The sequence below is a fragment of the Pteronotus mesoamericanus genome, unplaced genomic scaffold (genome assembly GCF_021234165.1).
Source record: "Pteronotus mesoamericanus isolate MK-2021 breed Mesoamerican mustached bat unplaced genomic scaffold, CSHL_Meso_final contig_94, whole genome shotgun sequence".
NCBI classification, from domain to species: Eukaryota; Metazoa; Chordata; class Mammalia; order Chiroptera; family Mormoopidae; genus Pteronotus; species Pteronotus mesoamericanus.
In genome coordinates, this window is record NW_026555285.1 from 9,329,626 (window position 1) to 9,356,162 (window position 26,537).

At 35.3% G+C, this 26,537-nt stretch overlaps 1 protein-coding gene across 1 annotated transcript in view; it reads right to left on the reverse strand.

Moving 5' to 3' along the window:
• The window catches only part of NAA16 (N-alpha-acetyltransferase 16, NatA auxiliary subunit), an 80,098-nt gene that overhangs the window by 19,843 nt on the left and 33,718 nt on the right, over positions 1-26,537 (reverse strand). The window contains exons 9-10 of the mRNA XM_054586388.1: positions 25,022-25,128; positions 1,143-1,215 (exon numbers count right to left, since the gene is read on the reverse strand). Coding sequence (XP_054442363.1) covers positions 1,143-1,215; positions 25,022-25,128 — 180 coding nt within the window. The remainder of the gene's footprint in view (positions 1-1,142; positions 1,216-25,021; positions 25,129-26,537) is intronic.

Genomic DNA, 26,537 nt, shown 5'->3' on the forward strand with positions numbered 1-26,537 from the left:
TGAACCCTGACCAGGCTTAATAACACAAAAGTACAGTGCATCACATATAAAGTATTCACATGGAACCTGAACCTAATCAAGCCTGTAAATATTACTGTAAGTTTAGAAGAAATATATTAAATGATACCATGAGAAAGCAAATCAGCCAAATCCAGGATATAGAATCCAGAATATGGAATCCAGACATTCCACAAGACAAATAACCCTTCAACAAATAATATGTTTTTAAAAGGGAGGGAAAGACACTACTCAAGATTAAAAGAATATCAGGGACATACAAATCAAGTGTGGATTTTAGTTGGATCCAGACTCTCATAAACAAATTATACAAACATAATTTTTTAAGATAATCAGAGAAATTTATATGTACACTGGATGTTAGATATTAGGGTATTAATTTATGTAATTAATTATGAGAATTAATTTTGTATAAGATAGCACTGTGGTTACATCATCTGTTTAAGTGTTTTAAAGAGAGATACATACTAAGGTATTGACAGGTAAAACAGTACATCTGCTTTAAAGATATTCCAGAAAAAGTATACAGAAGGTACTTCAAAAAAGACTGGCAAAATGTTGGTAACAGAGGCTGGGTGATGGAGACACAGCGTTCGCTGTTCTACTTACTTCTCGGTCTGTTCTTTTATATGGAATTTGTTTCAAACCAACAAAAACAAAAGAGTAATGACAAGTAAAAGACACATGAAGAAAACAGAACAAAGTTAGCATCTGCATGACAAGAAGCAATCTGGAGCATTTTCTAAAGTTGCCTTGATTTACATATGCCCCTACAGAGAAACAAATTTTACAGGATTTAAAATTTTTAAAAAAAAGGTAGAAAAGTAGGGATTCCACGAAAATACATTTCAATATAAACTAACTGCATTATCTTCGGCACGCTGCCAATCTCTCAAGTCTGTTTATTTGAAGTGGGTTAATTCCCATCTCACAATATTATGGATAATTTAAATTAAATAAAACTGAAGTACACTCTTCTCATTTCATTCACAAATTCAAAAACTATTCAGTAAATATTTATCATGTAGCATGTACATAAAAAACATAAGATAGTTTTAGTGTAAGTGATTAAAAATGGGTTGAAATGAGTAATTACACTCCAAGAGAAGCTAATTTAAACTTACCATAAGGACTAAAAAAGTCACACGTTTTAAGAGAAGCTTCATAATTAGTAACAAGCTCCTGGATTATAGAAATCTGTTAAAAAAAAACAGTTTTAAAATTTTAAAATATTTTATTGAAGGTATTTATATTTATTGTGGATTAAATTGGATTTGGAAACAATATACATCTTATTTCAAAATTATAAATTAACTAAAGTACTAGGATGTCCGCTCTTCCTGCCTTCTCCCTATGTAGTGGAAAAGGGGGAAAAACCCAGAAAATCCACCAATCTCTTTATTAATAGTAAAACAGAATCTCATTAATTTCTCATCCCAAAAAGTAGTTTCAGGTTTTGAAGAACAAATTACAACTAGTTACTACCAAACCTTTTTTCTTTTTTTGCTAATAAACATACCTGTATAATTTATGAACAGTTCATTTATTTTGTGTTTTGCTTCCCACTATTATATTGTGAAGTTGTAATCAATTATTTAGTCATACTTTCCAAAATGTCAATCATCATAAGAAAATTCACAAAATGAGTTGATGGAAGAAAAGGTTAAGTAAATTCCTAACTAGATGTTTAAACTAGCATTGTTTTTAGTAATCACGTTGATAAACAGATTTGAATGTCAATGCTATACTCAGGAAGAACAAAAATACTGTAAACTGCACTATAATGGCCTATGTTCTGAAAGTGCCAAATGAAAAGTGACAGAAATTAGAGGTGGTAGCAGGAAAAAAAGGAGCTTATATGTACTGTTTGGTAAACGCCTACTGATGTAATTGTCTTACTTGTGAACATCGAAAAAAACAAAGGTCAAAAAATGAAGGAAAACCATTAAAACTTTTAATAGTGTCTGACCAATATGGTATTATTTTAATAGTGACAGTTCAAAAGGTTCTAGTTTTATAACCTGGAATGCTACTACCATCACCAGAAAGAATAACAACAGAATTGTCACAAGTGCTATGTATAAAGCACTTGTGACAATAAAAATAAAAATGAGCAGAAAGTTCACAATTGCAGAACCAGAATTTAACCTCAGCAACCAGGTTCCAGAGTTTAGCTTTTAAGTACTGTGCTACATTGGTCACCAGTATATGGAATACCTGCACATTTATTACTAACAGGCAATTCTCCTTGACTCACAGGGTTACATTACTACTAGAAACTAACATCAGGACAGTAACCTTTTCCCTCTCATTTTAAGTGCACAGAACACCAAGAGGTACACATTAAATCAGCCAGACCATTTAAAAAAAATACATTAAATGCACCAAAATTTGTAAACGGTAAGCTTTAAACACGCAAGCATGCACATGCATTGGGGGGAAACTTGGGAAGGGCAAGTATACAAGAAAAGAAAAAAGAGAAGGTTTAGGAGGAACAAATCACACCCTAATGTGCAATTAAGCAACATTTACAAAAACACATTGCCAAACTGAGTTCCCAAAGAATCTTAAAGAGTTCTGAGGGCTCTGTATACATTATAATCACTAATATCAAATGCTATAAATTAATTATGTTGTTAAATAAACTGTGATTTCCTTTTTCAAGTTTTTAAACATTACAACAATCTAAAAATAAGCAAATATAAAATTAACAAAAACATTCATTTATGAATCACTGTTAGCATGTCTACAAAATATGACAAAGTTTTGAAAAGTCTAAGTAAAATTTAAAATGATTCTGATTGGCTTATTATTGTCAGCAGCCCTGCGAAAAGACAGAAACTGAGAATGTGTACAATACAATAGGTTTTCCTCCCCAAATTCACTTATCTACCTACTACTAAAATAACGTCTGACACACTGCTTACTATTTTGTGAAAACTGAAGTTTAAACACTTTTATTTTCAGAAAAACAACTTTACCTAGGACTCTTTAAAAACTAACAATATTTACCATAGTTCCATTGCCACTGAAAAGCAGACCATTTATCACAAAGTTCTGAACAGATTTTGATATCTATCATATTCAGATACATGTATATGTAAATGTGTATGTATGTGTAATACATATACTGTATGTGACTACAAAAGAAACCTCTTCACACTCTCCCATAGAAGGTGATATGATTAATTTGTTTAATTCTGAATCCAAGTTAGAACCCCCCTACAAAGTCACATAGAACACAGTATCCAGGAAGCCACTGACCATCCCATTGACACCAGTCAAAAAACAAAACAAACAACAACAACAAAAACACTGCTCAGACCCACACAATATCTTTCTGATATAACACTGCATGATATGGCATAATTCTCTAACATACGAAGGCAATAGGGAAATAGGTGGGACTATACAAATAATAGTGGGAAAACGTTAAGTAACAAATAAATAAAGACAACATGAAAAGAATTTACACACATTATGCCTTAATTAAAACATATACGTATAGATACATTCTCAACAAAAATATAACCAAATGGATTAGGGCAGTAGAATATGGGTATTCTTTTGAAACACAATAGTAATGCTATATTGTTTTGATACTAAGGCTTTTAAAACCAAGACTACTTTAAAACAATGATTCTTTAAATCTGAATAGACCTATTATTAGTAAGAAGATTGACTCAGTAATCAAAAATCTGTGAACAACAAAAAGCCCTGGAACCAATGACTTCACTACTGAATTCTAGTGAACATTTAAAAACACTAACCTTTTCTAAAAATAAAAAAAAAGAAGAGGAGGAGGAGAAGGGGACACTTTTAAACTTATTCTATGAAGCTAGCATTACTCTGACAACTAAAGCCAGATAAAGACATAACAAGAAAACTACTGACCAACATTCCTCATGAATATGGATGCAAAAATCCTCAATAAAATACTAGCAAATCAAATTCAGTAGCATATTAGAAGGTATACACCAAGACTAGGTGGGATTTCTTCCTGGAATATAAAGATGGTTCAACATATAAAAATTGAGCAATGTAATATGCCACATTAATAAAAGGGAAGAAAACTACATCATCATCTCATGTGATACATAAAAAGCATGACAAAAATTCAACACCCTTTCATTATAAAAACACTCTCAACAAACTAGAAATACAAGTACTTCAATATAATGAATGCCATATATGAAAAATGCACAGTGAACACCATACTCAATGGTGAAAAACTGAAAACATTTCTACTAAAATAAGAACAAGAGTGTCTGCTTTCATCATGTCTATTCAACACAGTATGGTGAGTTTTAGCCAAAGAAGTTAGTCAGAAAAAGAAGTACCTGTAAAAGACATTCGAATAAGAAAGAAGTAAAAATATCTGTTTGCAGATGATAGAATTTTATTTATAGAAAATCCTAATGATTCCATTAAAAAATAAAACCTGTTAGAATTAACAATTTCAGCAAAGTAGCAAGATACAAAGTCAACATGCAAAAATCATTTGCATTTCTATACACAATGAACAACTTGAAATGGCAATTACAAAAACAATCACATTCACAATAACATCAAAAAGAATAAAATGCTTAGGAATTCACTTAACCAAGAAAGTGAAAAACCTGTACATAAAAACTACAAAACAATGCTGAAAGAAATTAAAAACAAATAAGTGAAAACACATCCCATGTTCATGGATTGAAAGACTTAATATTATTAAAATATCAATACAACCCAAAGAGATCTACAGATTCAACACAATCACTATCAAAATCCCAATGACTTTTTTTCCCCAGAAACAGAAAAACCTATCCAAAAATTCACATGGAATCAAGGGACCCCAGATAGCCAAAACAATCTTGAAAAGAATACAGAGAACCCACACTTCTAATTTCAAAACTTACTATTATAAATTTACAATAATCAAAACAGTGTGGTATTTGCATAAAGCCTGGCATACAGACTAATGGAATAAAATAGAGAGCTCAGAATATTTCCTCATATATTCTATAGAGCGTCCATATTTGGCCAATGATTTTTGACAAGGGTGCCAAGACCATTCAATGGGGTAAGAACATTCAACAAGTGGTGCTGGGAAAACTGGATATCTAGCACGCAAAAGAATGATACCATATATACCTAATACCATGTATAAAAATGAATTCAAAATGGATCAAGGATCTAAATATAAGACCACCACCAACAAAACTCTTACAAAAATACACAGGACAAAAGCTTCACAACATTGGATTTGGCAATGCAATGCTTTCTTGTATATGACACCAAAGGCACTGATAACAACAAAAAGAGTAAACAAATTGAACTTCATGAAAATTTTTAAATTTTGTATATCAAAAGACCCTACCTACAGAGTAAAAAGTCAGCCAACAGAGAGAAAATATTTGCAAAGTGTGTATCTAATAAGAGACAAATATCCAGAATACACAGAACTAAAAAGAATCCAATTAAAAAATGAACAAAGCACTTGAATAGACTTTCCACCAAAAAAGATTTATGAATAAGCACATGAAAAGATGCACATCACTAGTCCTTACAAAACTGTAAATCAAAACTACCATGAAATAATAATCTCACATCCAGGAGGATGGCTAAATATTTTTAAAAAGAAAACAACTATTGTTGATCAGGATATAAAGAAAATGGAACCCTTGCGCACTGTTGGTAGGAATGTAAAATGGTACAGCTGCTGTGGAAAACATTATGGCATTATGGCAGTTCCTCAAAAAATAAAAATAAAATTACCAAATTATCCAGCAATTTCTGGGTGTATACCCCCCAAAAATTGAAAGCAGGGTCCCAAAGAGATATTTGAACCCCCATGTTCATAACAGAATTCTTATAACAGTAAGAATTCTTATAACAATAACCAAAATGTGGAAGCAGCCCAAATGTCTATCAATGAAGGGATAAGCAAAATATGGTATACACATAAAATGGAATATTTCTAGCTTAAAAAGAAAAGAAAGTTTGCGATATGCTAAAACATGGATGAACCTTGAGGACATTACGCTAGCTGAAATAAGTCAAGCACTATATGATTCCATTTATATGAGGTACCTAACAGTAGTCAAAATCGTACAGACAGAAAGTATAATGATGGTTGTTAAGGGCTGGGAAGAGGGACCAGAAAGTTATTGTTTAACAGCTACAGAACGTCAGTTCTACAAGATGAAAGGAGTTATGAAGATGGATGAGGTTGATGACTGCACAAAAAAATTAATATTTTTAATACTATTGAACTGTATACTTAAAAATAGTTATCAACATTAGCACCACCTGGTAATTTGTTAGAGGTGCAAATTCACAGAATCAAACTCTGGGCCCAGCAGCAACCTGTTTTTAGTTCAAATACACACTGATAAAAATATTGCAAAAAAGACTATTACTATAAAACAAATTAAAGATAATAAACATTTTTAACCCACCATGGCCAATACCACCCCATCAATCTGACTTAGAATATCTATAACATGAAAACTTTCCAGGCTTAGAAATTCAGTACTCAAACTGTTCAATTTATAGAGCCAAGTATTTTTTCATGAACTTACAATGCCATCTACTGGCAGCTGCAAAACCTGCAGCTTCAGTGGGTCTTAAATAAGGGTATATATACACCTCTGCCTCTGATGTTTGAAAGTCACTTCAATAATAAAACAAAGTACAACAAAACACACTTAAATTATATATAATATTTCATAAAGGAGTAGAAACACTACCAAATAAAATAGATCTTCAGCTTCAGACCTTCAAAACAAGTCTACATAAAATATCCTAATTAAAAATTTTCAAAGAACACTGGCCTCCCTGGTTAATCTGGCATACTTTTTTTAATCTAAAAATTTCAGGCAGTAAGGCAGCGGCTGGAGGATGGGGTGGGCGAGGCGGTGGCTGGTAGACCAGGTGGTCCCACATTTGCATGGGGATAAACTGGAGGAACAGCTGGGGAGCAAGACAGACCTCGCGATCCAGGGTTCCAGTGCGGGAAAGGAAAGCCTCAAAACCTATGGAGGTAAAAATCTGGGGGTTGCAGTGGCAGAAGTAACTCCTAGCCTCACAGGAGGGTCCGCTAGAGAGGCCCACAGGGTCCTACAAGATACACAAACCCACCCACGGGAGAATCAGCACCAGAAGGGCCCAATTTGCTTGTGGGTAGCAGGGAAAGTGACTGAAAGCCCGTTGAGAGAGCCGCACAAGCAGCATTTTCCCCTCTTAGACACCTCCCCCACATGTCACAATGCAGCGACCTGGGTTGCCCCGCCTTAGCATATACCTAAAGCTCCACCAATTTCCAAGGGGGTGGAGACATAGGAATATGGCCCAATTGAAAGAACAGATCAAAGCTACAAAAATAGAACTAAGCGATGAACAGAGAGCCAACCTATGAGATGCACAGTTCAAAACACTGGTAATCAGGATGCTCACAAATTGGTTGAGTGTGGTTGTAAAATGGAAGAAAAGGAGACGGCTATGCAAAGTGAAATAAAGAAAAATATACAGGGAACAAACAGTAAAGGGAAGGAAACTGGGACTCACATAAACAATTGGGAGAAGGAAGAGAGAAACATTCAACCAGAACAGAATGAAGAAACAAGAATTCAAAAGAATGAGGAGAGGCTTAGGAACCTCTGGGACCACTTTAAACATTCCAACATCCAAATCACAGGGGTGCCAGAAGGAGAAGAGTAAGGAATTGAAAACTTATTTGAAAAAATAATGAAGGAGAACTTCCTCAATCTGGCAAAGGAAATAGACTTGCAGGAGATCCAGGAAGCTCAGAGGGTCCCAAAGAAGATGGACCCAAGGAAGCACACACCAAGGCACACCATAATTACATTACCCAAGAATACAGATAAGGAGAGAATCTTAAAAGCAGCAGGAGAAAAGGAGACAGTTACCTACAAAGGAGTTCCCATAAAACTATCAGCTGACTTCTCCAAAGAAACCTTGCAGGCAAGAAGGGGCTGGCAAGAAGTATTCAAAGTCTGAAAGACAAGGACCTACACCCAAGATTACTCTATCCAGCAAAGCTATCATTTAGATGGAAAGGCAAATAAAGTACTTCCCAGAGAAGGTCAATCCAAAGGAGTTCATCATCACCAAGCCCTTACTATATGAAATGTTAAAGGGATTTATCTGAGAAAAAGAAGATAAAAAACTATGAACAGTAAAATGACAACAAACTCACAACTATCAATAATGGAACCTAAAGAAAACAGATAAAGGAAGCAGATAAAGTGCTTCCAGGATAAACACTCAAGAATGACCAAACAAAGAAAACACCAAGATGATTTTCAAAAAATAAAACTAGAAGCTGGTAAAAATAAATAAACAAACAAACAAACAAATAAATAAATGGCCCAAGTTAGAAAATGCTACTGTTACAAACTTTAAAAGGAATACTGCATCTTCTTGAGCAACTCAAAGAGGATGTAACGCTTCTGAAAAACAAAGAAAACTTAACATAAAGGATTTGCTATCACAGATGCATCACTACAATGCTGGGGTTAAACAGAGTGCTCTTCTTGGACTTAAAGACCTTTTGTCTCAATATCCATTTATAATTGATGTACACCTTTCAAACATATTAAGTGAAGTGACTGCTGTGTTTACAGATAAAGATGCTAATGTACAATTAGCAGCAGTTCAACTTCTTCAATTCCTGGCCTCCAAAATACGAGCTGAACAAATTTCTCCATTTTTTCCTTTGGTAAGTGCCCATCTCTCTAGTGCCATGACTCACATCACTGAAGGAATTCAGGGGACTCTTTAAAAAAAGTTTTGGACATTCTGCTGGAAGAATACCCAGCTCTAATTACTGGCCGTAGCAGTATACTGCTTAAGAATTTTGTAGAACTTCTCTCTCACCAGCAACTGTCCAAAGGATTGGTAAATAGAGACAGATCCCAGTCCTGGATACTTTCTCTAAACCCTAATCAGAGACTCACTTCTCAGCAGTGGAGGCTGAAAGTCTTAGTGAGGCTCAGGAAACTCCTTCAGGCCCTGGCAGATGGATCCAGTAGGTTCAGAGAAAGTTAAGGACTTCAGGAACAAAAAGAAAATCCCCATGCCACTAGCAACTCCATTTTTATCAACTGGAAGGAACCTGCCGACCACCAGCAAAACATCCAGGTTTATGAAACAGGTTTCACACCCCAAAGTCCATTCACAGTTCAGGCTATGGTACCTGACTGGTGGACTAGGCAGTGTAGATGAAGGCCTGCCATCAACTGAAAACTTAAAGGATTTACTGAGATAATATTTCCATTGCTAATCAAGTGCTGGATTGAAGCTGTGCCTCCACAACAGACTACCTTTGTTGGAAATGGTGTAGAACAAGAACCACTACAGGTTATGCAGCAAGTTCTTACCATTATTTCCCTTCTGTGGAAAATCTCTAAACAACATGGCTTCAAAAGAATTATCTTACTGATTTCAAACACCATTTTATGAGTCATTTTCCATATGCCTTAGAAGAAATAACCAAGCACAGAAGAAAAGAGACAAATAAAAGCATCAAGCATTGCATGATTCTCTCCAATAATATAGGACATCTCTTAACTGAATTCAACACTGATATCATTGTCTCCCTGGAAAATGCCTCCACTTTGCAGAAGGATTCCAACTGGATAGAAAGGATAAGAAAATCTGTGGCAGAGACCCTCGAAGATGGTGCTAGGCTAAATAGTAAGCAGCTGTACAGATTGCTTGGGGTATCATGGAGGTTAATGCAGATATAACCAAACCAGAGGCTACAGAGTCTCTTATCAAGGCAGTTTATACATTGTATCAGCAAAAAGGCCTTATCCTTCCAGTTCGGACTTTGTCACTGAAGTTTTTCAGTAAAACCTATCAAAAAGAAGAAATGAGACCTTGTAGATTCAGATACCATAATAAAGTGCTATCCGTTGGCTGGCTGGTTTACCATTGCAACTTGCTCATCTTGGATCCCAAAAACCCTGAGCACACTGCTTACTGATATCATACAAACTGCTGCAGCATGAGCAAATAATTACTAAAAAGTTTACAAGCTACTGCTCTTCGAATCTATGATCCACAAGAAGGCACTAGGCAGTTCTCCCAGCAGAGTCTCAGTGGTGTTTGGTCCAGCTTATATTTTCTATCCAGTCTACCTGCTGATTTGCTTTCTCAGTTAGGTTGGTGTTATATTATGGAAAGATGCAGTTCAAGTTTGGCTGCCATGCTTATCGGGATACCGCACACGAGGCAGAATGCGCAAGTGAACTGTATTTTAAGTATATGAAATGTATAGCCCTCTATCCGTTCAACTTGCAATTTGTGACACAGGGTGGGCTTTTAAAAACACACATTGCTACTGCCTTCATTTGCTCTAAATGCAATAATTAAAACCGTTTATATTATTGCTAAAAAAATAAGAAATAAAAATCTCATATCATAGTCACTAACTCAGGAATTAGGTAAACAATTAAATTTTTCAAATTTGTCTATGAAAGTTAATGAATTTTACTAAGGTATAAGGATGCATATTTCACTTCAAGTTTAACTTAACCATTTATAACTCAATTTAAAAAGTACATTCAACTTCTTTCTTATAAAAGTTAATATGCAGCCCTGGCTAGTGTGGCTCAGTGGATTGAATGGCAGCCTGCAAACCAAAGGGTTGCCAGTTGAATTCCCAGTCAGGGCACATGTCTGAGTTGCAGGCCAGGTGCCCAGTAAGGGGGGGCACAAGAGGCAACCACACATTGATGTTTCTCTCCCTCTTTTTCTCCTTCCCTTTTCTTCTCCCTAAAAATAAATTTTAAAAAATCTAAAAAAGTTAGTATGTAATGGCTATTCTTGAGAATAATAGTTTGCCAACGCCATTTGAAACCAAGAAAGCCAATCTACTTAAATTAGGTAAGTAAGATCACAATAAAAAACAGCCTCAAGTTCACAATACCTGACATCAAACTGTACTGCAAGGCCACTGTAATCAAAACAGTCTGTTACTGGCATAAAGACATATAGATCAATGGAACATAATAGAAAGCCCAGAAATAAATCTATGTCTCTATGGGCACTTAATAGTCTATAAAGGGGGCAGAAGCATAAAATGGAGTAAAAGTAGCCTCTTCAACAAATGGTGTTGGGAGAGCTGGACAGCTACATGCAAAAAAATGAAACTCGACCACCAACTTACACCATACACAAAAATAAACTCGAAATGGATAAGAGACTTAAATATAAGTCATGATACCATAAAAGTCCTAAAAGAGAACATAGGCAGGAAAATCTCAGATAGCCCACACAGCAATGTTTTCATTGATATGTCCCCTAAAGAAAGGGACATAAAGGAAGGAATTGGCAAATGGAACTTCATCAAAAATAAAAAGCTTCTTCACAGCTAAAGAAAACATCAACAAAATGAAAAGGAAACCAACCATATGGGAAAATATATTTGCCAATGATACCTTGGACAAGGGTCTGATCTCTAAAATATATAAAGAACTCACAGGACTCCTCTCCAGGAAGACAAACAATCCAATTAAAAAATGGGCAAAGAACCTGAACAGACACTTCTCCAAGGAGGACATACAGAAGGCCCAGAGACATATGAAAGGATGCTCAGCATCATTAGCCATCAGAGAGACGCAAATTAAAACCACAATGAGATACCAACTCACACCAGTCAGAACGGCCATCATCAACAAATCAATGAACAACAGAAGCTGTTGAGGTTGTAGAGAAAAGGGAACCCTAGTACACTGTTGGTAGGAATGCAGACTGGTGCAGACACTGTGGAAAACAGCATTGAATTTCCTCAAAAAACTAAAAATGGAACTGCCTTTTGACCCAGCAATTCCACTGCTGGGATTATATCCTAAGAATCCAAAACAACAACTCAAAAGAACCTATGCACCCCAATGTTCATAGCAGCACAATTTACAATAGCCAAGTGCTGAAAGCAACCTAAGTGCCTATCAGTAAATGAGTGGATCAAAAAACTGTGGTACATTTACACAAGGGAATACTACGCAGCAGAAAGAAAGAAGGAACTCCTATCCTACGTGACAGCATGGGTAGAACTGGAGAGCATTATGCTAAGAGAAATAAGCCAGAAGGTGAAAGACAAATATCATATGATCTCATCTATAAGTGTAACCTAATCAACAAAACAAACAAACAAGTAAAATATAACCAGAGACATTGAAATAAAGAACACACTAACAGTAACCAGAGGGAAGGGAGGAGGGGTATAATGAGTGAAAGAAGGGGAAGGGTAAAGTCAAGGAACAGGTATAAAGGACCCATGGACAAAGCCAAAATGGGGAAGGACTGAGGGAGGGAGGTGAGGGTGGGTGGGGCAGGGGAAAGTGGTGGCAGGAAAATAGAGACAAATGTATTTGAACAATAAAAAATAGTAATTTTAAAAAAATAAAATTTTTATTGAGCTAAAAAGAAAAGAAACAAACCAAAAAAACCAACCTCAAAATGGACAGCTTAAATTGCATGGTCAAAAGATTTGGAGGCAGCCCAAGTGCCCATCGGTAGATGAGTAGATTAAAAAAGCAGCGGTACATTTACAATATGGAATACTGCTCAACCATAAAAAAGGATGAAATCTTACCATCTATGGATTGACCTGGAGAGTATTATCCTAAATGAAATAAGCCAGTTAGAGAAAGACAAATGCCATATGATTCCATTTACATGTGGAATCTAATGAACAAACTGAACTCACAAACGAAACTGGAAGTCTCATAGATACAGAGAACAGACTGACAGCTGCCAGAGGGGAGGTAGTTTGGGGAGTGGGTGGAAAGATAAAGGGATTAAGGAAAAAAAAAAACAAAAAACTCATAGATACAGACAACAGTATAGCCATTACCAGGAGGAAAGTGTAGGGGAGGGTAGAAGAGGGTAATGGGGGGATAAACGGTGATAGGAGATTTGACTTGGGGCAGTGAGCACACAATATACAGATGAGGTATTATAGAATTGTACACCTGGAACCTATATAATCTTATTAACCAGTGTCACCCCAATAAATTCAATTAAAAATTTTCCAAGTTCAACTACCTTCTTTTGATTTAAATTTTATCTTCTGATAGTTAAATTTGATCAGAACTGAAGGTTTTATTTTTGCTAACAAAATTTAACCTGGGCAAATATCGTGACTACCATCATTTCCTAAACTATGGTCCTTTAGTCAGCTTTTTAACTGTACAAGTTAAAAGAATGCCTTACTAACCTTAAAGACAAAGTCCTACACCACCATATATGATACACAGTTTTTCACAATATAGATACAAATAACATTTAAAATGTTACTGCAACATAAAAGCCATTGAAAGGATCTTTTCGTTTTCAAACCCAAGTAAGAAAACTAAACATAGTAAATTTTATCAACAAAGACAAATTGCTGGATTAGTTTCTAATAAATGCACAATTAGCAGTGACACTTTTGGTTCTGAAGGAGCTAGTTACAGAGATAAGTTGTCCAAGAACTATGACACGAAAATGAAATAATTTCTTACAAAGACAAGGTGTGAGGAGTCAGGGTGGTAAAAGGATGACCAGTTCCTAAACATTTTTTTCTGAATGAAGCACTCTACAAACTATCATTTAATTAAATCTCACATCAACTCATCCTGGCCAGGTGGTTCAGGTAGTTGGAGCATCATCCTGTACACTGAAAGGCTGCAGGTTCAATTCCCTATCAGGGCACAGACCTAGGTTGTGGCTTCAATCCCCAGTCAGGGAGGCAACCAATCGATGTTTCTCCCTCTCCCCCTCCTCCGACCCCACACTCCTGCTTCCTCTCTCAAAATCAACAGAAAAAAACATATCCTCAGATGAAGATTAAAATATATATATATAGATATATAAAATCAACTCTTTTAAGTATTTTCCCCTACTTCAGGATCCAGAATCAAATTCAAATAGGAGCTCAAGGAAATAAGTGGTATCAGGACTACAAGCCAGGATTGATTCCAAAGCAATGCTCTTTATCAAAAGTATTCCCAGTATTTCCCAAAGTGTGGTACAGATTATAGAACATGAGGTGCTGATAGTTAATTCACCAATTGAAATTTTGATTGCATTTTTATGTATTTTGTAAAAAAATAAACAGTGCAAACCCATGGTTTTTACAAAAAACCAAGTAATCAAATTTAGTGAAAAATCAACAAACGGGGGTTTCCCAGCAAGTCATATGATTTAGTACCTCCCATAAAAAACATTCCACCTAAGTTCACGATGATAGTCTTTCACCACTGAAAAACAGCAAGCCATGTTTTTTTTGTAATTCCTTATGCCTACTGTCACTGGTTTCCAAAGGGCACACAAAGTTCCACACATTCTTTAAATGAACGAAGATCTTGGAATCTTTTCATGTAGGGGCAGATTTAAACAAGAAAGAAAGGTCCTCCAGGAAACAGCCTAGCTTACCTTCCTGTATATGGATGCCATACAGTACTGTCTGCTGAGACACCTGATGCTTCATCCATTCAGAGTCTAATCAAGTACTCAACTTCCATGTTGTTTTAAGTTACTCATATTCAGTACACCTGTGCACTGATGTCCAGCTTCAATGGAATCAAATGCACCTGTAACAACCCATGGCAAACCTTAATGACGATTCATTGTCTTCACTCAAGAGTCTGATACAGTGAATGCATACAGAAGAAAACTAGGAAGTAGTTTTTCTATTATAGTTGAAAATGGAAGTCCAAAATTAATTTGCATCTCTTCCTTAGTCATTTATATTTCTTTTACAACACACAAAAAGAATGTGTTGTAAAATAAACCAAAATGACTGTAAGAAAAGGTGTTTTGGCCCTGGAAGATGAACTAAAATTAAATAAAAACTGTTTTACTAATTATCTTTCTGCGTAATACAAATCTTTACCCTTAGAGAAAACATATTTTTCTCACTCATTAAGTAACCAAAGTAAAAGATAAAAGTACGAAACACCAGTATATGTTAGACAAAAAACACTGAAAATGATGAGCAAATTAAACGTGAAACAAGCAGAAGGAAGAACATAACAAAGATCAGAGTGGAAATTAATGAAGGGGCGGGGGAGGAACAACAAACCCAAAACTTAGTTCTCTAAAAAAATCGACAAAATTGTCAAACCTTTAGCTAGATTAACCAAAAAATATGAACACACAAAATATTAAAATTAAAAATCAAAGATGGGACACTGCTACTGACTTTGAAAAAAAAGATTATAAAGGAATATGATGAACTGTATACCAATATTGGATAACTTACATAAAACAGACAAATTTCTAGAAACACACAAACTTCAGAAATCAAGTTAAGAAGAATAGAAAATATGAGTAAACCAATAACAAAAGTTTGAATACGTAATAAAAACTAACCACAAAGAAAAGTCTGGGCCCAGATGACTGAACTGATAAATTCTACCAAACATTTCACACCAATACAAATTCTCACAAACTGAAAAATCAAATTCAGCCCTAGATGGTGTGGCTCAGTGGTCTGAGCGCTGGCCTGAGAACCAAAGGATCGCCAGTTCAATTCCCAGTGTAGGACACATGCCTGGGTTGCAGGCCAGGTCCCCAGCAGGGAGTGCATGAGATGCAACCACACATTGATGTTTCTCTCCCTCCCTTACCCTCTCTAAAATTAATAAAATTTAAAAAAAATTTTTTTAAATCAAATTCAGAGAAGGAGGGAACACTTCCCAACTCATTACAAGGTCATTATTATCCCAATATCAAAACAAGACAAAGACATCAATGGAAGACTATAGACTAGTATCTCTTAAAAATATAGGCGCAAAAATCCTCAATTATACACCATGATCAAATGAGTTTTATCCTAGTAATGCAAGGTTGGTTTAACATCTAAAAACCAATTAATGTAATGCACTAATAAAATAAAAAACAAAAAACACTTGACCATCTCAATAGACACAGAAAAAGCATTTGATGATATTCAACACCCTTTCATAATAGAAGCACTCAACAAACTTGGAATAACAGAAACTTCCTGAACATTATAAAGGGCATATACAAAAAAATCCACAGTTAATATTTAATGACAAACGATCAGTTGTTTTCCCCTTGATCAGGAAGTAGAGAAAGACGTCCACTCTCATCACCTCAATTAAATATTGTACTGGTGGTTCATGCCAGGGCAATTAGTTGAGAAAATGAAATAAAAAGAATACAAAATAAAAAGGAAGAAATAAATTTTCTATTTGTGAATGACATGATCTTGCACATAGAAAACCCTAAGTAATCCATTTCATTAACTGTAACAACTAATAAGCTTGGCAAGGTTGCAATATACAAATTATACAAAAATCAACTGTATTTTATATACTAGCAGTAATCAATCTGAAAATGAAATTAAGAAAATCCATCTAGAAAAGCATAAAAAAGATAAAATTTAAAGAACAAATTTAGCAAAAGATATACAAGATTGCATACTGAAACCTAAAAAACACTGTTAAAAGAAATTACAGACTATGTAGAACAAGATACAAAGAAATGGAAGGATATACCATGCTCATGAATGGGAAAAATTAACATCATAAATATGTCCATACTAACCAAAGCAATCTATGGATTGAACCAATTCGTATCAAAATACCAATGGCATTTCTCACAGAACTAGAACAAATATTCCAAAAATTTATATAGAACCACAAAATATATATATAAATATATATACTTATATATAAATATATATATATTTATATATAGCCACAGCAGTATTGAGAAAGAAGAAAAAAGTTGGAGATATCAGGCTACTACCTGATATCAAACTATACTAGTAATCAAAACAGCCACAGTACTGGCATAAAAACACATCATCAGTGGAACGGAATAATGAGCCCAGCAGTAAACTCACACCAATATAGTCAATTAATATATGACAAAGGAGGCAAGAACATACAATGTGGTAAAGACAGTCTATTCAATAGATGGAGTTTGGAAAAGGGGGCAGATAAATGGAAAAAATATAAAACCAGACCACCTCCTTACACCATATACAATAATAAACTCAAAATAAATTAACCATTTAAATGTAGGACTCAGAACCATAAAACTCCCAGAAGACGACACAGGCACTAAAATCTTTTATTTAAGTATATTTTATTGATTATGCTATTACAGTTGTCCCAATTTTTCCCCCTTTGCCCCATCTACCAGGTACCACCCTTCCCCCCAGCATGAACCCCTTAGTTCATGTCCATGGGTCATGCACGTAAGTTCTTTAGCTTATCCATATACTTTTTTCCCCCTATACTTCTCTTAACATCCCTGTCTATTTTGTACCTACCAATTATGCTTCTTAATCCCTGTACCTTTTCCCTTATTCTCCCCTTTCCCTCTCCCTGCTGATAACCCTCTAAATGCTCTCCAAATCTATGATTCTCTTCTTGTTCTAGTTGTTTGCTTAGTTTTTGTTTTTTAGAATCGGTTGTTGATAGTTGTGAGTTTGTTGTCATTTTAATGTTCATAGTTCTGATCTTCTTCTTTCTCTTAAATAAGTCCCTTTAACATTTCATATAATAAGGTTTGGTGATGAACTCTTTTAGCTTTGCTTTGTCTGGGAAACACTTTATCTGCCCTTCCATACTAAATGAAAGCTTTGTGGATAGAGTAATCTAGGTTGTAGGTCCTTGCTTTTCATCACTTTGAATACTTCTTGCCAGTCCCTTCTTGCTTGCAGTTTCTTTTGAGAAATCAGCTGATAGTCTTATGGGAACTCTTTTGTAGGTAACTCCTTTCCTCTTGCTGCTTTTAAGATTCTCTCTTTATTTTTAACCCTTGGTATTTTAAATATGATGTCTCTTGGTGTGGTCCTCTTTGTGTTCATCTTGTTTGGGTCTCTGTGCTTCCTGGACTTGCATGCCTATTTCCTTTGCCAAATCAGAGGTTTTCTTTCAGTATTTTTTGAAATAAGCATTCAATTTCTTGCTCTTCCTCTTCTCCTTCTGGCATCCCTATGATTTGCATGTTGGCACTTTTGGGGATGTCCCAGAGTCTTCTTAAGTCTCTCCTCATTGTTTTTGTTTTTGTTTTTTTTTAATTTTTATTTCTTCATTCTGTTCTGGTAGACTGTTTATTTCTTCCTGATGTTCCAAATCATTGATCTGAACCCTGGCTTCCTTCCCTTCACTGCTGATTCCCTGTGGATTTTTCTTAATTTCACATAGTGCAGCCTTCATTTCTTCCCTTATGCTTTTCCTGTATTCAGTGAGTTCTCTGAGCATCCTGATCACCACCAGCGTTTTGTATTCTGCACCTGATAAGTTGGCTATCTCTGTTTTGCTTAGTTCTTTTTCTGGGGTTTTGTTCAGTCCTTTCATTTGGACCATTATTTCTTTGCCTCCTCGATTTGGCAGCCTCCCTGTGTTTGTTTCTGTGTATTAGGTGGAGCTGCCTTAACTCCCTGTCTTAGTGCACCTGTTAAGTTGTATGGGGCAGAGCCTTAAGTAATCGCCAGGGGAGGGCAACCTGCTTCACAGCTTTGTGGCCCTGTATATGGGAGAGGGGTCAGAGAGGGGACAATGCCACATAGGCTTGCTTAGCACTCACCCTCTTTCCAGTCAGTTCACCCCCTTCCCATATGTGTATAGTGCCCCTCTAGCTGCTGCCCCAGTGGTGGTTCCCAGAGCGGGCTCTTTTACATTTGTTCTAGGACTGTGTGGGCCCTTTAAATGGACTCTCCTGAGAGACTAGCAGTTTTTCCACTGCCCCAACCCCCACTGGTTTTCATAGTTAGAAGTTGTAAGGTTTTATTTTCCTGGCGTTGGCACACCGGGCTGCGTGGCCTGACCTTGGGCTGGGATCACTCACTTCCAAGGTATCCCTCCTGATTTTATCAACCACACATGAATGTGAGACTGCTCATCCTCAGACTGTATCACCTCTGCCACTGCCACACCGTGTCCTCTCTTGTCACGGTCCCTATCGCCGCTCCCCTTATCAGTCTGGATGAATAAGGCTCCTTCAAATCCTTGGATGTTGGACTTTCATATAGTTCAATTTTCTGGCAGTTCTGGGTGTTTCTGAGGTTAGTCGTGATCTTTCTTATGGTTATGAAAGGAGGCGAAGCGTGTCTACCAATACCTCCATCTTGACCCGAAGTCTGACATTTCTATAAGCGGTGTTTTTTTTTTTTTATACATATCCTCTGGCAGAGGTAACAAAAGGAAAAACAAACAAGTTGGACTACATCCAATTAAAAAGATTTTGAACAGCAAAGGAAACCATCAACAAAACAAGAAGATAACCTACTGACAGAAAAAAGGTATTCACCAATGATACATCTGGTAAGGGGTTAATATCAAAAATTCGTAATACAACCAATCCAATTAAAAAATAAGCATGGAACCCAAACAGACATTTCTCCAAAGAGGACATGCAGACAGCCAATAGACATCTGAAAAGACACTCAATGTCACTAATCACCAGAGGAATGCAAATTAAAACCACAATGAGGTGTCACTTCACGCCTGTCAGAATGCCTATCATCAGTAAATCCACAAACAGCCCCAGTTGGTGTGGCTCAGTGGATTGAGCGCCAAACCAAATGGTCACTGGTTCAGTTCCCAGTTGGGGCACGTGCCTAGACTGCAGGACAGGCCCCCAATAGGGGGAGTGCAAGAGGCAACCACACATTGATGTTTCTTTCCCTCTCTTTCTCCCTCCCTACCCCTCTCCAAAAATAAATAAAATCTTTTTAAAAAATAAAGACCAGTTAGCTACCTGGTAATACTGAATTATCTTTAAAAATAAATAATTCCACAAACAAATATTGGCAAGAATGTGGAGGAAAGAGACACCTCCTGCACTGTTGGTGGGAATGCAGACCGGTGCAGCTACTGTGGAAAGCAGTATAGAGGGTCCTCAAAAATTTTTAATTAGTGCTGCCTTATGACCTAGTGATTCTACTTCTCAGTATTTATCCAAAGAAACCCAAAACACTAAATCAAAAGAACATATGGACCCCTAGGTTCATCGATGTATTATTTACAATAGCCAGGCTATGGAAACAACCCAAGTGCCCATCAATAGATGAGTGATAAAAAGGCAGTTGTACATATATACAATGGAATATTACTCAATTGTAAAAAAAAGAAAAAGAAAAAGAATGACATCTTACCATTTGCAAAAGCATGGATGGACCTAGGGGGTAGTATGCTAAGTAAAGTCAGTCAGTCAGAGAAAGACAAATATATTATTTCACTTATATGTGGACTCTAATGAACAGTATAAACAAACAAAACAGGAACAGACCCTTGGATACAGAGAGCAGACCAACGGGAACAGTATAAACAAAACAGAAACAGACTCTTTGATAGAGAGAACAGACTATGGTTGAGAGATGGAGGGTTAGAGAATGGTGAAAAAGTTGAAGGGATTGAGAAGTACAGACTTGCAGTTACAAAACAGTCATAGGGATGTAAAGTCCAGCAAAGGAAATATGTGGTAACTGTACAGTGCCTGCTGGGTGCTGGAAATATCAGGAGGAACACTTTGTAAAGTATATGATTGTCTAACCACTATAGTGTACAGCTGAAAATAATACAAAAAAAAATACTGAATGTAAACTGTAATTGGAAAAAAATTAACAAAAAAAATAAACAAACATTAAAAACTTTAAAAAATCAACAAAGCAACAAGTGTTGGCAACCATGTGGAGAATAGAGAACCCTCATGCACTGTTGGTAGGAATGCAGTTTTGTCCAGCCATGATGAAAAAGTGTATGGAGGGTCCTCAAGAAGTTCAAACCAGAACTGCCTTATGACCCAGCACTTCCACTTCTGGGTATATATCCGAAAAAACCCAAAACACTAATTCAGAAGAATACATGCACCCTCTATGTTCATTACAGCGTTATTTACAAGAGCAAAGCTATGGAAACAACCCAAGTGCCCATCAATAAATAGACAATGGAATCTATATAATAGAATGTTACTCAACCATTAAAAAAAGAAATCTTAAAATTTGGAAGAGCATGGATGGACCTAGAGAGTATTATGCTAAATGAAATGTCAGAGAAAGACAATTACCATATGATTTCACTTACATGTGGAATCTAAAGAGCAAAATAAACAAACAAATAAAACAGATCCAGAGGTACAGAGAACAGATTGCTACGAGGGAGGAGAGAGTAGGAGGGGTTTCGTGAGAAAGGAGAAGGGGTTAAAAAATTCAAATTGATAGTCACAACATAGTCCCAAAGATGTAAAGTACAGCATAAGGAATATGGTCAATAGTATTGTTAATAACTATGTAGGTGCCAAGTGGGTACTTGAAATATCAGGGAGAGGGGAGCTTTGTTAAGTATATGACTATCAGCCCTGGCTGGTGTGGCTCAGTGGATTGAGTGTCAGCCTGTGAACCCAAAGGTTGCCAGTTTGATTCCCAGTCAGGGCACAAGCCTGGGTTGCACGCCAGGTCCCCAGTAGGGAGCGCATGAGAGGCAACTTATCGATCTCTCTCTCACACACTGATGTTTTTCTCCCTCCCTTCCCCTCTCTCTGAAAGTAAATAAATAAAATCTTTCTTAAAAAAGTATGTAACTATCAACCCATTATGCTTATACCTGAAACTAATACAAAATAATATTAAATATAACCTATAATTAAAAAATAAAATTATTAAAAAAGAAATTAAAGATCTAAGTAAATGGAAAGACAGCAAACATTCCTAGACTGAAAGACTTATGTTAAGATGGGAATTCTTCTTGAAGTGATCTATAGATTAATACAATCCCTATAAAATCCCAACTGGCTTCTTTGTACAAATTGAAAACCTCATCCTAAAATTTAAATGGAAATTTAAAAATCTTAAATAGCCAAAAAGAATTTGTAAAAAACCAAACTAGTCACATTCATATTTCCCAATTTCAAAACTTACCCCAGAGCTATAGTAATGAAGACAAATGTACAGATGATATATTGCACAATTGTATACCAGAAACCTATATAATTTTATTAATAAAGGTCACCCCAATAAATTCAATTAAAAAGAGAAAAAAACAGAAAAGAGGAGTCTTACTAGCATAAGGATAAACATACAAATCAGTAGAACAGAATTGAGAGTCCAGAAACGAACCCCTCACATTTTTGATCCATTTATTTTCGACAGGGCTGCCAAGATCTTTCAATGGAGAAAGAATAGTCTCTTCAATAAATGGTGCTGGGAAAAATGAATAGTCACATGTAAAAGGAAGAAGCTGGACTCCTACCTCATACCATATACAATGATGCATTCAAAGTGGATCAAAGACCTCAACCTAAAAACTAAAAGTATAAAACTATTAGAAACAATGTAACAATGTAACATTGTAAATCTCCATGACCTTGGGTTTGGAAATGATTTCTCAGGCACAATACAAAAGCACAAACAAAAGGGAAAAAAAGATAAAGTAGACTTCATAAAAATTAAAATTTTGCAAGATGGTGGCATAGGTAAACCCAGCTTGCCTCCTCACGACCACATCCAAATTAAAACTAAATTATAGAAAAACCAATACTCAGAACTGTCAGTAAGTGAGCTGAATGGAAGTCTCACAACTACAGAATTAAAGAAACCACATCCATCCAGACTGGTAGGAGGGAAAGAGATGAGGAACAGGCTGGTTTCCACATCCACATGTGGTCCACAGATAAATTCAGAGGATAAAAACCTTAAAAGGAATTACATGAAGAATTTTTTTAACGTATACATATTTTTAATTTTATTTATTTTCTTAGAGGAGAAAGAGAGGGAGAGAAACATCAATGTGTGAGAGAAACATCCATGGGATGCCTCTCACCCCCAACTAGGGACCTGGCCCACAACCCAGGCATGTGTCCTGGCCAGAAATCAAACGGGCAACCCTTCAATTTACAGATGGGCACTCAATCCACTCAGCCACACCAGCAAGGGCAAAGAATGCTCTTAATAGTCTCAAGTTATATATTCACAATTTAAAATGCTGGAGACATTCTTTTTAAATACTTTTTTTTACAATCGTACTATATCCTGAACTAACTTGAAAAGATTATTTTATTTACATGCCACGTGACATGGATTATTCTTTAGACTTTGATGGTTACAAGACCATAATTGTTTATCAAACTTAATCTCTTTGAAATCCTTCCTCAAAAGTTAAAATGCCGCTCTTAGCTAAAACAGGACTCCTTGCTAATCACAAATATGCAAATTTTGAAATGCATTTGTAAGTAATCACAAGTATATATGGCCATAATTATTTGAGAAGCATTTCCCATACCTGTGAATTTTTTCTCACTGTACTAAGTTCGGATAATTTGAACTCAATTTTCAGAGCTTAATTTAATTCTTTAAAGCACTTGGTAAAATTCCTGTTGTGGCCTTAAAAATCAGCACTAAAGAAACATCAGCCCTGGCAAAGCAGCTCAGTTGGTTGGAGCACCCACCTGATATGCAAATATTGAAGGTTCAATCCCCAATCAGAGCAAATACAGGAATCAGCCAATGAATGAATAAATATGTGGAAAAACAAACTGATGTTTGTTTCTCTCTCTCTCTCCCCCCTCCTTACCACCCCCCAAAAAAAATTAAAAAATAAAAGGGCTTTGCCACCTTTAAAGAAAAAAAAACGTCAATAGTTCCTGCATAGATTAATACATTATCAATGCCTCCCTTAAAAATGCAAATTCCATGCTTTATAAAACACCAACAAATATTTAACACCATTATGATGGTAATTTTGGATCAGTATTGGAGGGACTTGAAAAAAATAAAAAGCCCTTGCCCCTTGTGATAACTGAGAAAGCCAGTGAAAGCCTAAGGGAAACAAATTAGTTAATGACCACTATTCAGTAGTTGCTGCAAGAGTTTGTTACAAAAGCAGTACTCTAATTCACATACATAAGTTCTTTATTATTTCTGACTTTCTATCTCACCTTTCTTCCCTGTCACCTTTGCCAAAGGAAAAAACTGAAGTCTGGCAAATATAATTTTAAATAACCCAGCGAAATTTTTGGTAGTCGCTGCTACATGTTTTCCTAAGAATCAATCATTATTTATTAAAAATTGTAATGGTACATTACAATTGTACCATTACAATTTTTAATTAAAAATTGACAGTACCATTACAGTTAAAGCATACTACAAATATTAAAGAAATGTAATTTTTTAAATAAAAATGACAATTTCTACTAACCAGTACTAGATACACTCAGCTGTTACTTTTAGTTTATGAAACCTGCTGCCATGAGGAAGAAAGTGCCAACCAGTTATTCCTATCATTGACCTTATTTTCAATAGTTTATTATTCGCAAATAATTACGGGTCAAAGTTAAATAAAGTGATACAGGGTTAACTAAAAGTATCATGAAATCTTTTCCTTATACACCAGTAACTTTCAAAAATTCTTAGCTATGGAAAACAAAACTTTAGAACTTCAAAATTAAGAAGCAGTGATTGGGAATAGAACTACAACTTGTCTTCTATGAACTTCTAATTTTCTAATTATCTTTCTAATTTAAAACCAAGTACCTCTTTTCTAATTAAAAAAAAAAACCAGAAAAGCATTATTCTCTTTATTCAAGAACTACCTGAACTATATTTATTAAAATTATGAGTTAAAACCAAAAGTTACCAAATGGCATTTTACTGTTGCACTAACTCAATTATCCATGCTCTCTAATTTTAAAAGCATGCATAACAAATTAGAAAGTCTACAATCATACTATAAAATAAATGATTAATAACAAACTTCTGGTGACAATATGTCAAATTTATAGGAAAGTATAGCCATTAAAAAATAACAATCTTTAATGATCTTAGTGCTTTTATAAAGCCTTTACTTTGTAAATTTCAGATTGACATTCCCTTTGATAGTACTTACACTACATGCATATAATTTCAGTTCAAGTGAATAACATTATTAGAACAGCAAAATGATTAAATCATAGCATATTATTCACATGGAAATCTTTCTAAAGTAATTTAGTAAAAAGACTATAGCAAAACTGAATGAAGACCAAATTTTACCTTTTCTGTATTGTAATATAAAGATTTCAAAGTAGTAAACAAGGGTGGGCAGCCTTTACTGAAGTTAACCCTCAGGAACTTATCCATTAGTTCTCTAAATTTTTCACCTAGGAACAAAAGTGTACTTTGTTATACTTCGATTAATGCAAACAGTTCTCAAAATGATTTCATAAATAAAAATCAGTTCAGCAACAATTTTTAAATCCAAACAGCATGATTTCTTGCTTGTTACCACCAAAAAGCCTAAAACCAAATATCTCAGACGGCGGCTATAGTTTTCCTTAGATCTAGGTTCAAAGTTACTTCAAGGAACACTTCCAAAGATAGATAAACAAAACAATTGAGCAGCTTTAAGTAAACCTACTCTATCCATTCTAAATATAGTCCCCATAGCACATATCTTTCCCAATCTCTATGTCCAGCACAGACTAAGTCCTGCTATCAGCAGACAACTCATAAAGCACTCTGAAGACTTTAAAATGATTCTACTGTAACCAGCACTATATTCAAGTAGCAGCCAAAATACATTTTTAAAACTTAAGCAGTATTTACAAATGTTTTCCAAAGCAACTACAGATTTCTTCGACATTCATTCATTCCACAAACATCTAAAATGCACCTACTGCCCTGGCTGGTGTGGCTCAGTGGACTGAGTGCCCATCTGTAAATCAAAAGGTTGCCAGTTCTATTCTCCAGGTCAGGGCACATGCCTGGGTTGCAGGCCACGTACCAAGTTAAGGGTGTGTGAGAGGCAACCAATCGATGTTTTTCTCCCTCTTTCTCCCTCCCTTCCACTCTCTGTAAAAATAAATAAATAAATAAAATCCTTTAAAACAAAAAACACCTACTATGTGCCAGGCACTGTTCCCAGTATTAGGGATATAGCAGTGATTAAAATTAAAAAGCAGTGAAATTCACATTTCAGGGGTGAGAAAAACAGTAAGTAAAAGAACATATGTTAGACATTAGATTGAGCCTGGGGGCATTCTAACATTAGAATTAAAATATTGCATTTGCAACATCAGGTAAATAATTCTATTATTGCTAAAACCTTACCAAAAGACTTTGGTATTGTATTCCTTTTAGAAAGTGGGAAAAAATTGAAAAAGTTTTAATATTAAATACAAAGGCTCTAATTCAGATACATGAATGTTTTCACAGTAAGGGTTAATAATATATAAAGACATGGATTTGTCCACTCATTTTAAAAAAGATACATGTATGTCATAAATGGTTTAACCTAAAGAAAGATTAAGGAAATGAACTCTTAAGGTTTCTTTATGAATTACAATTACTTTATAAAAAAAACTCCAAGTGGCTATTTCTATTTGTTCTGACCAATCGTGCAGAACAAAATATGTATACTCAATATAATTAGATGTAATAAATGTAAAAGAAATTTAAATTTTGAGTGGAAAATTTATTAAATATCAAAGGATACATTTGTTAACTCACTTTACTATACAGACTTTTCAGATTATCATTAATCTTTTATTAGACCATACACAAAGTATGG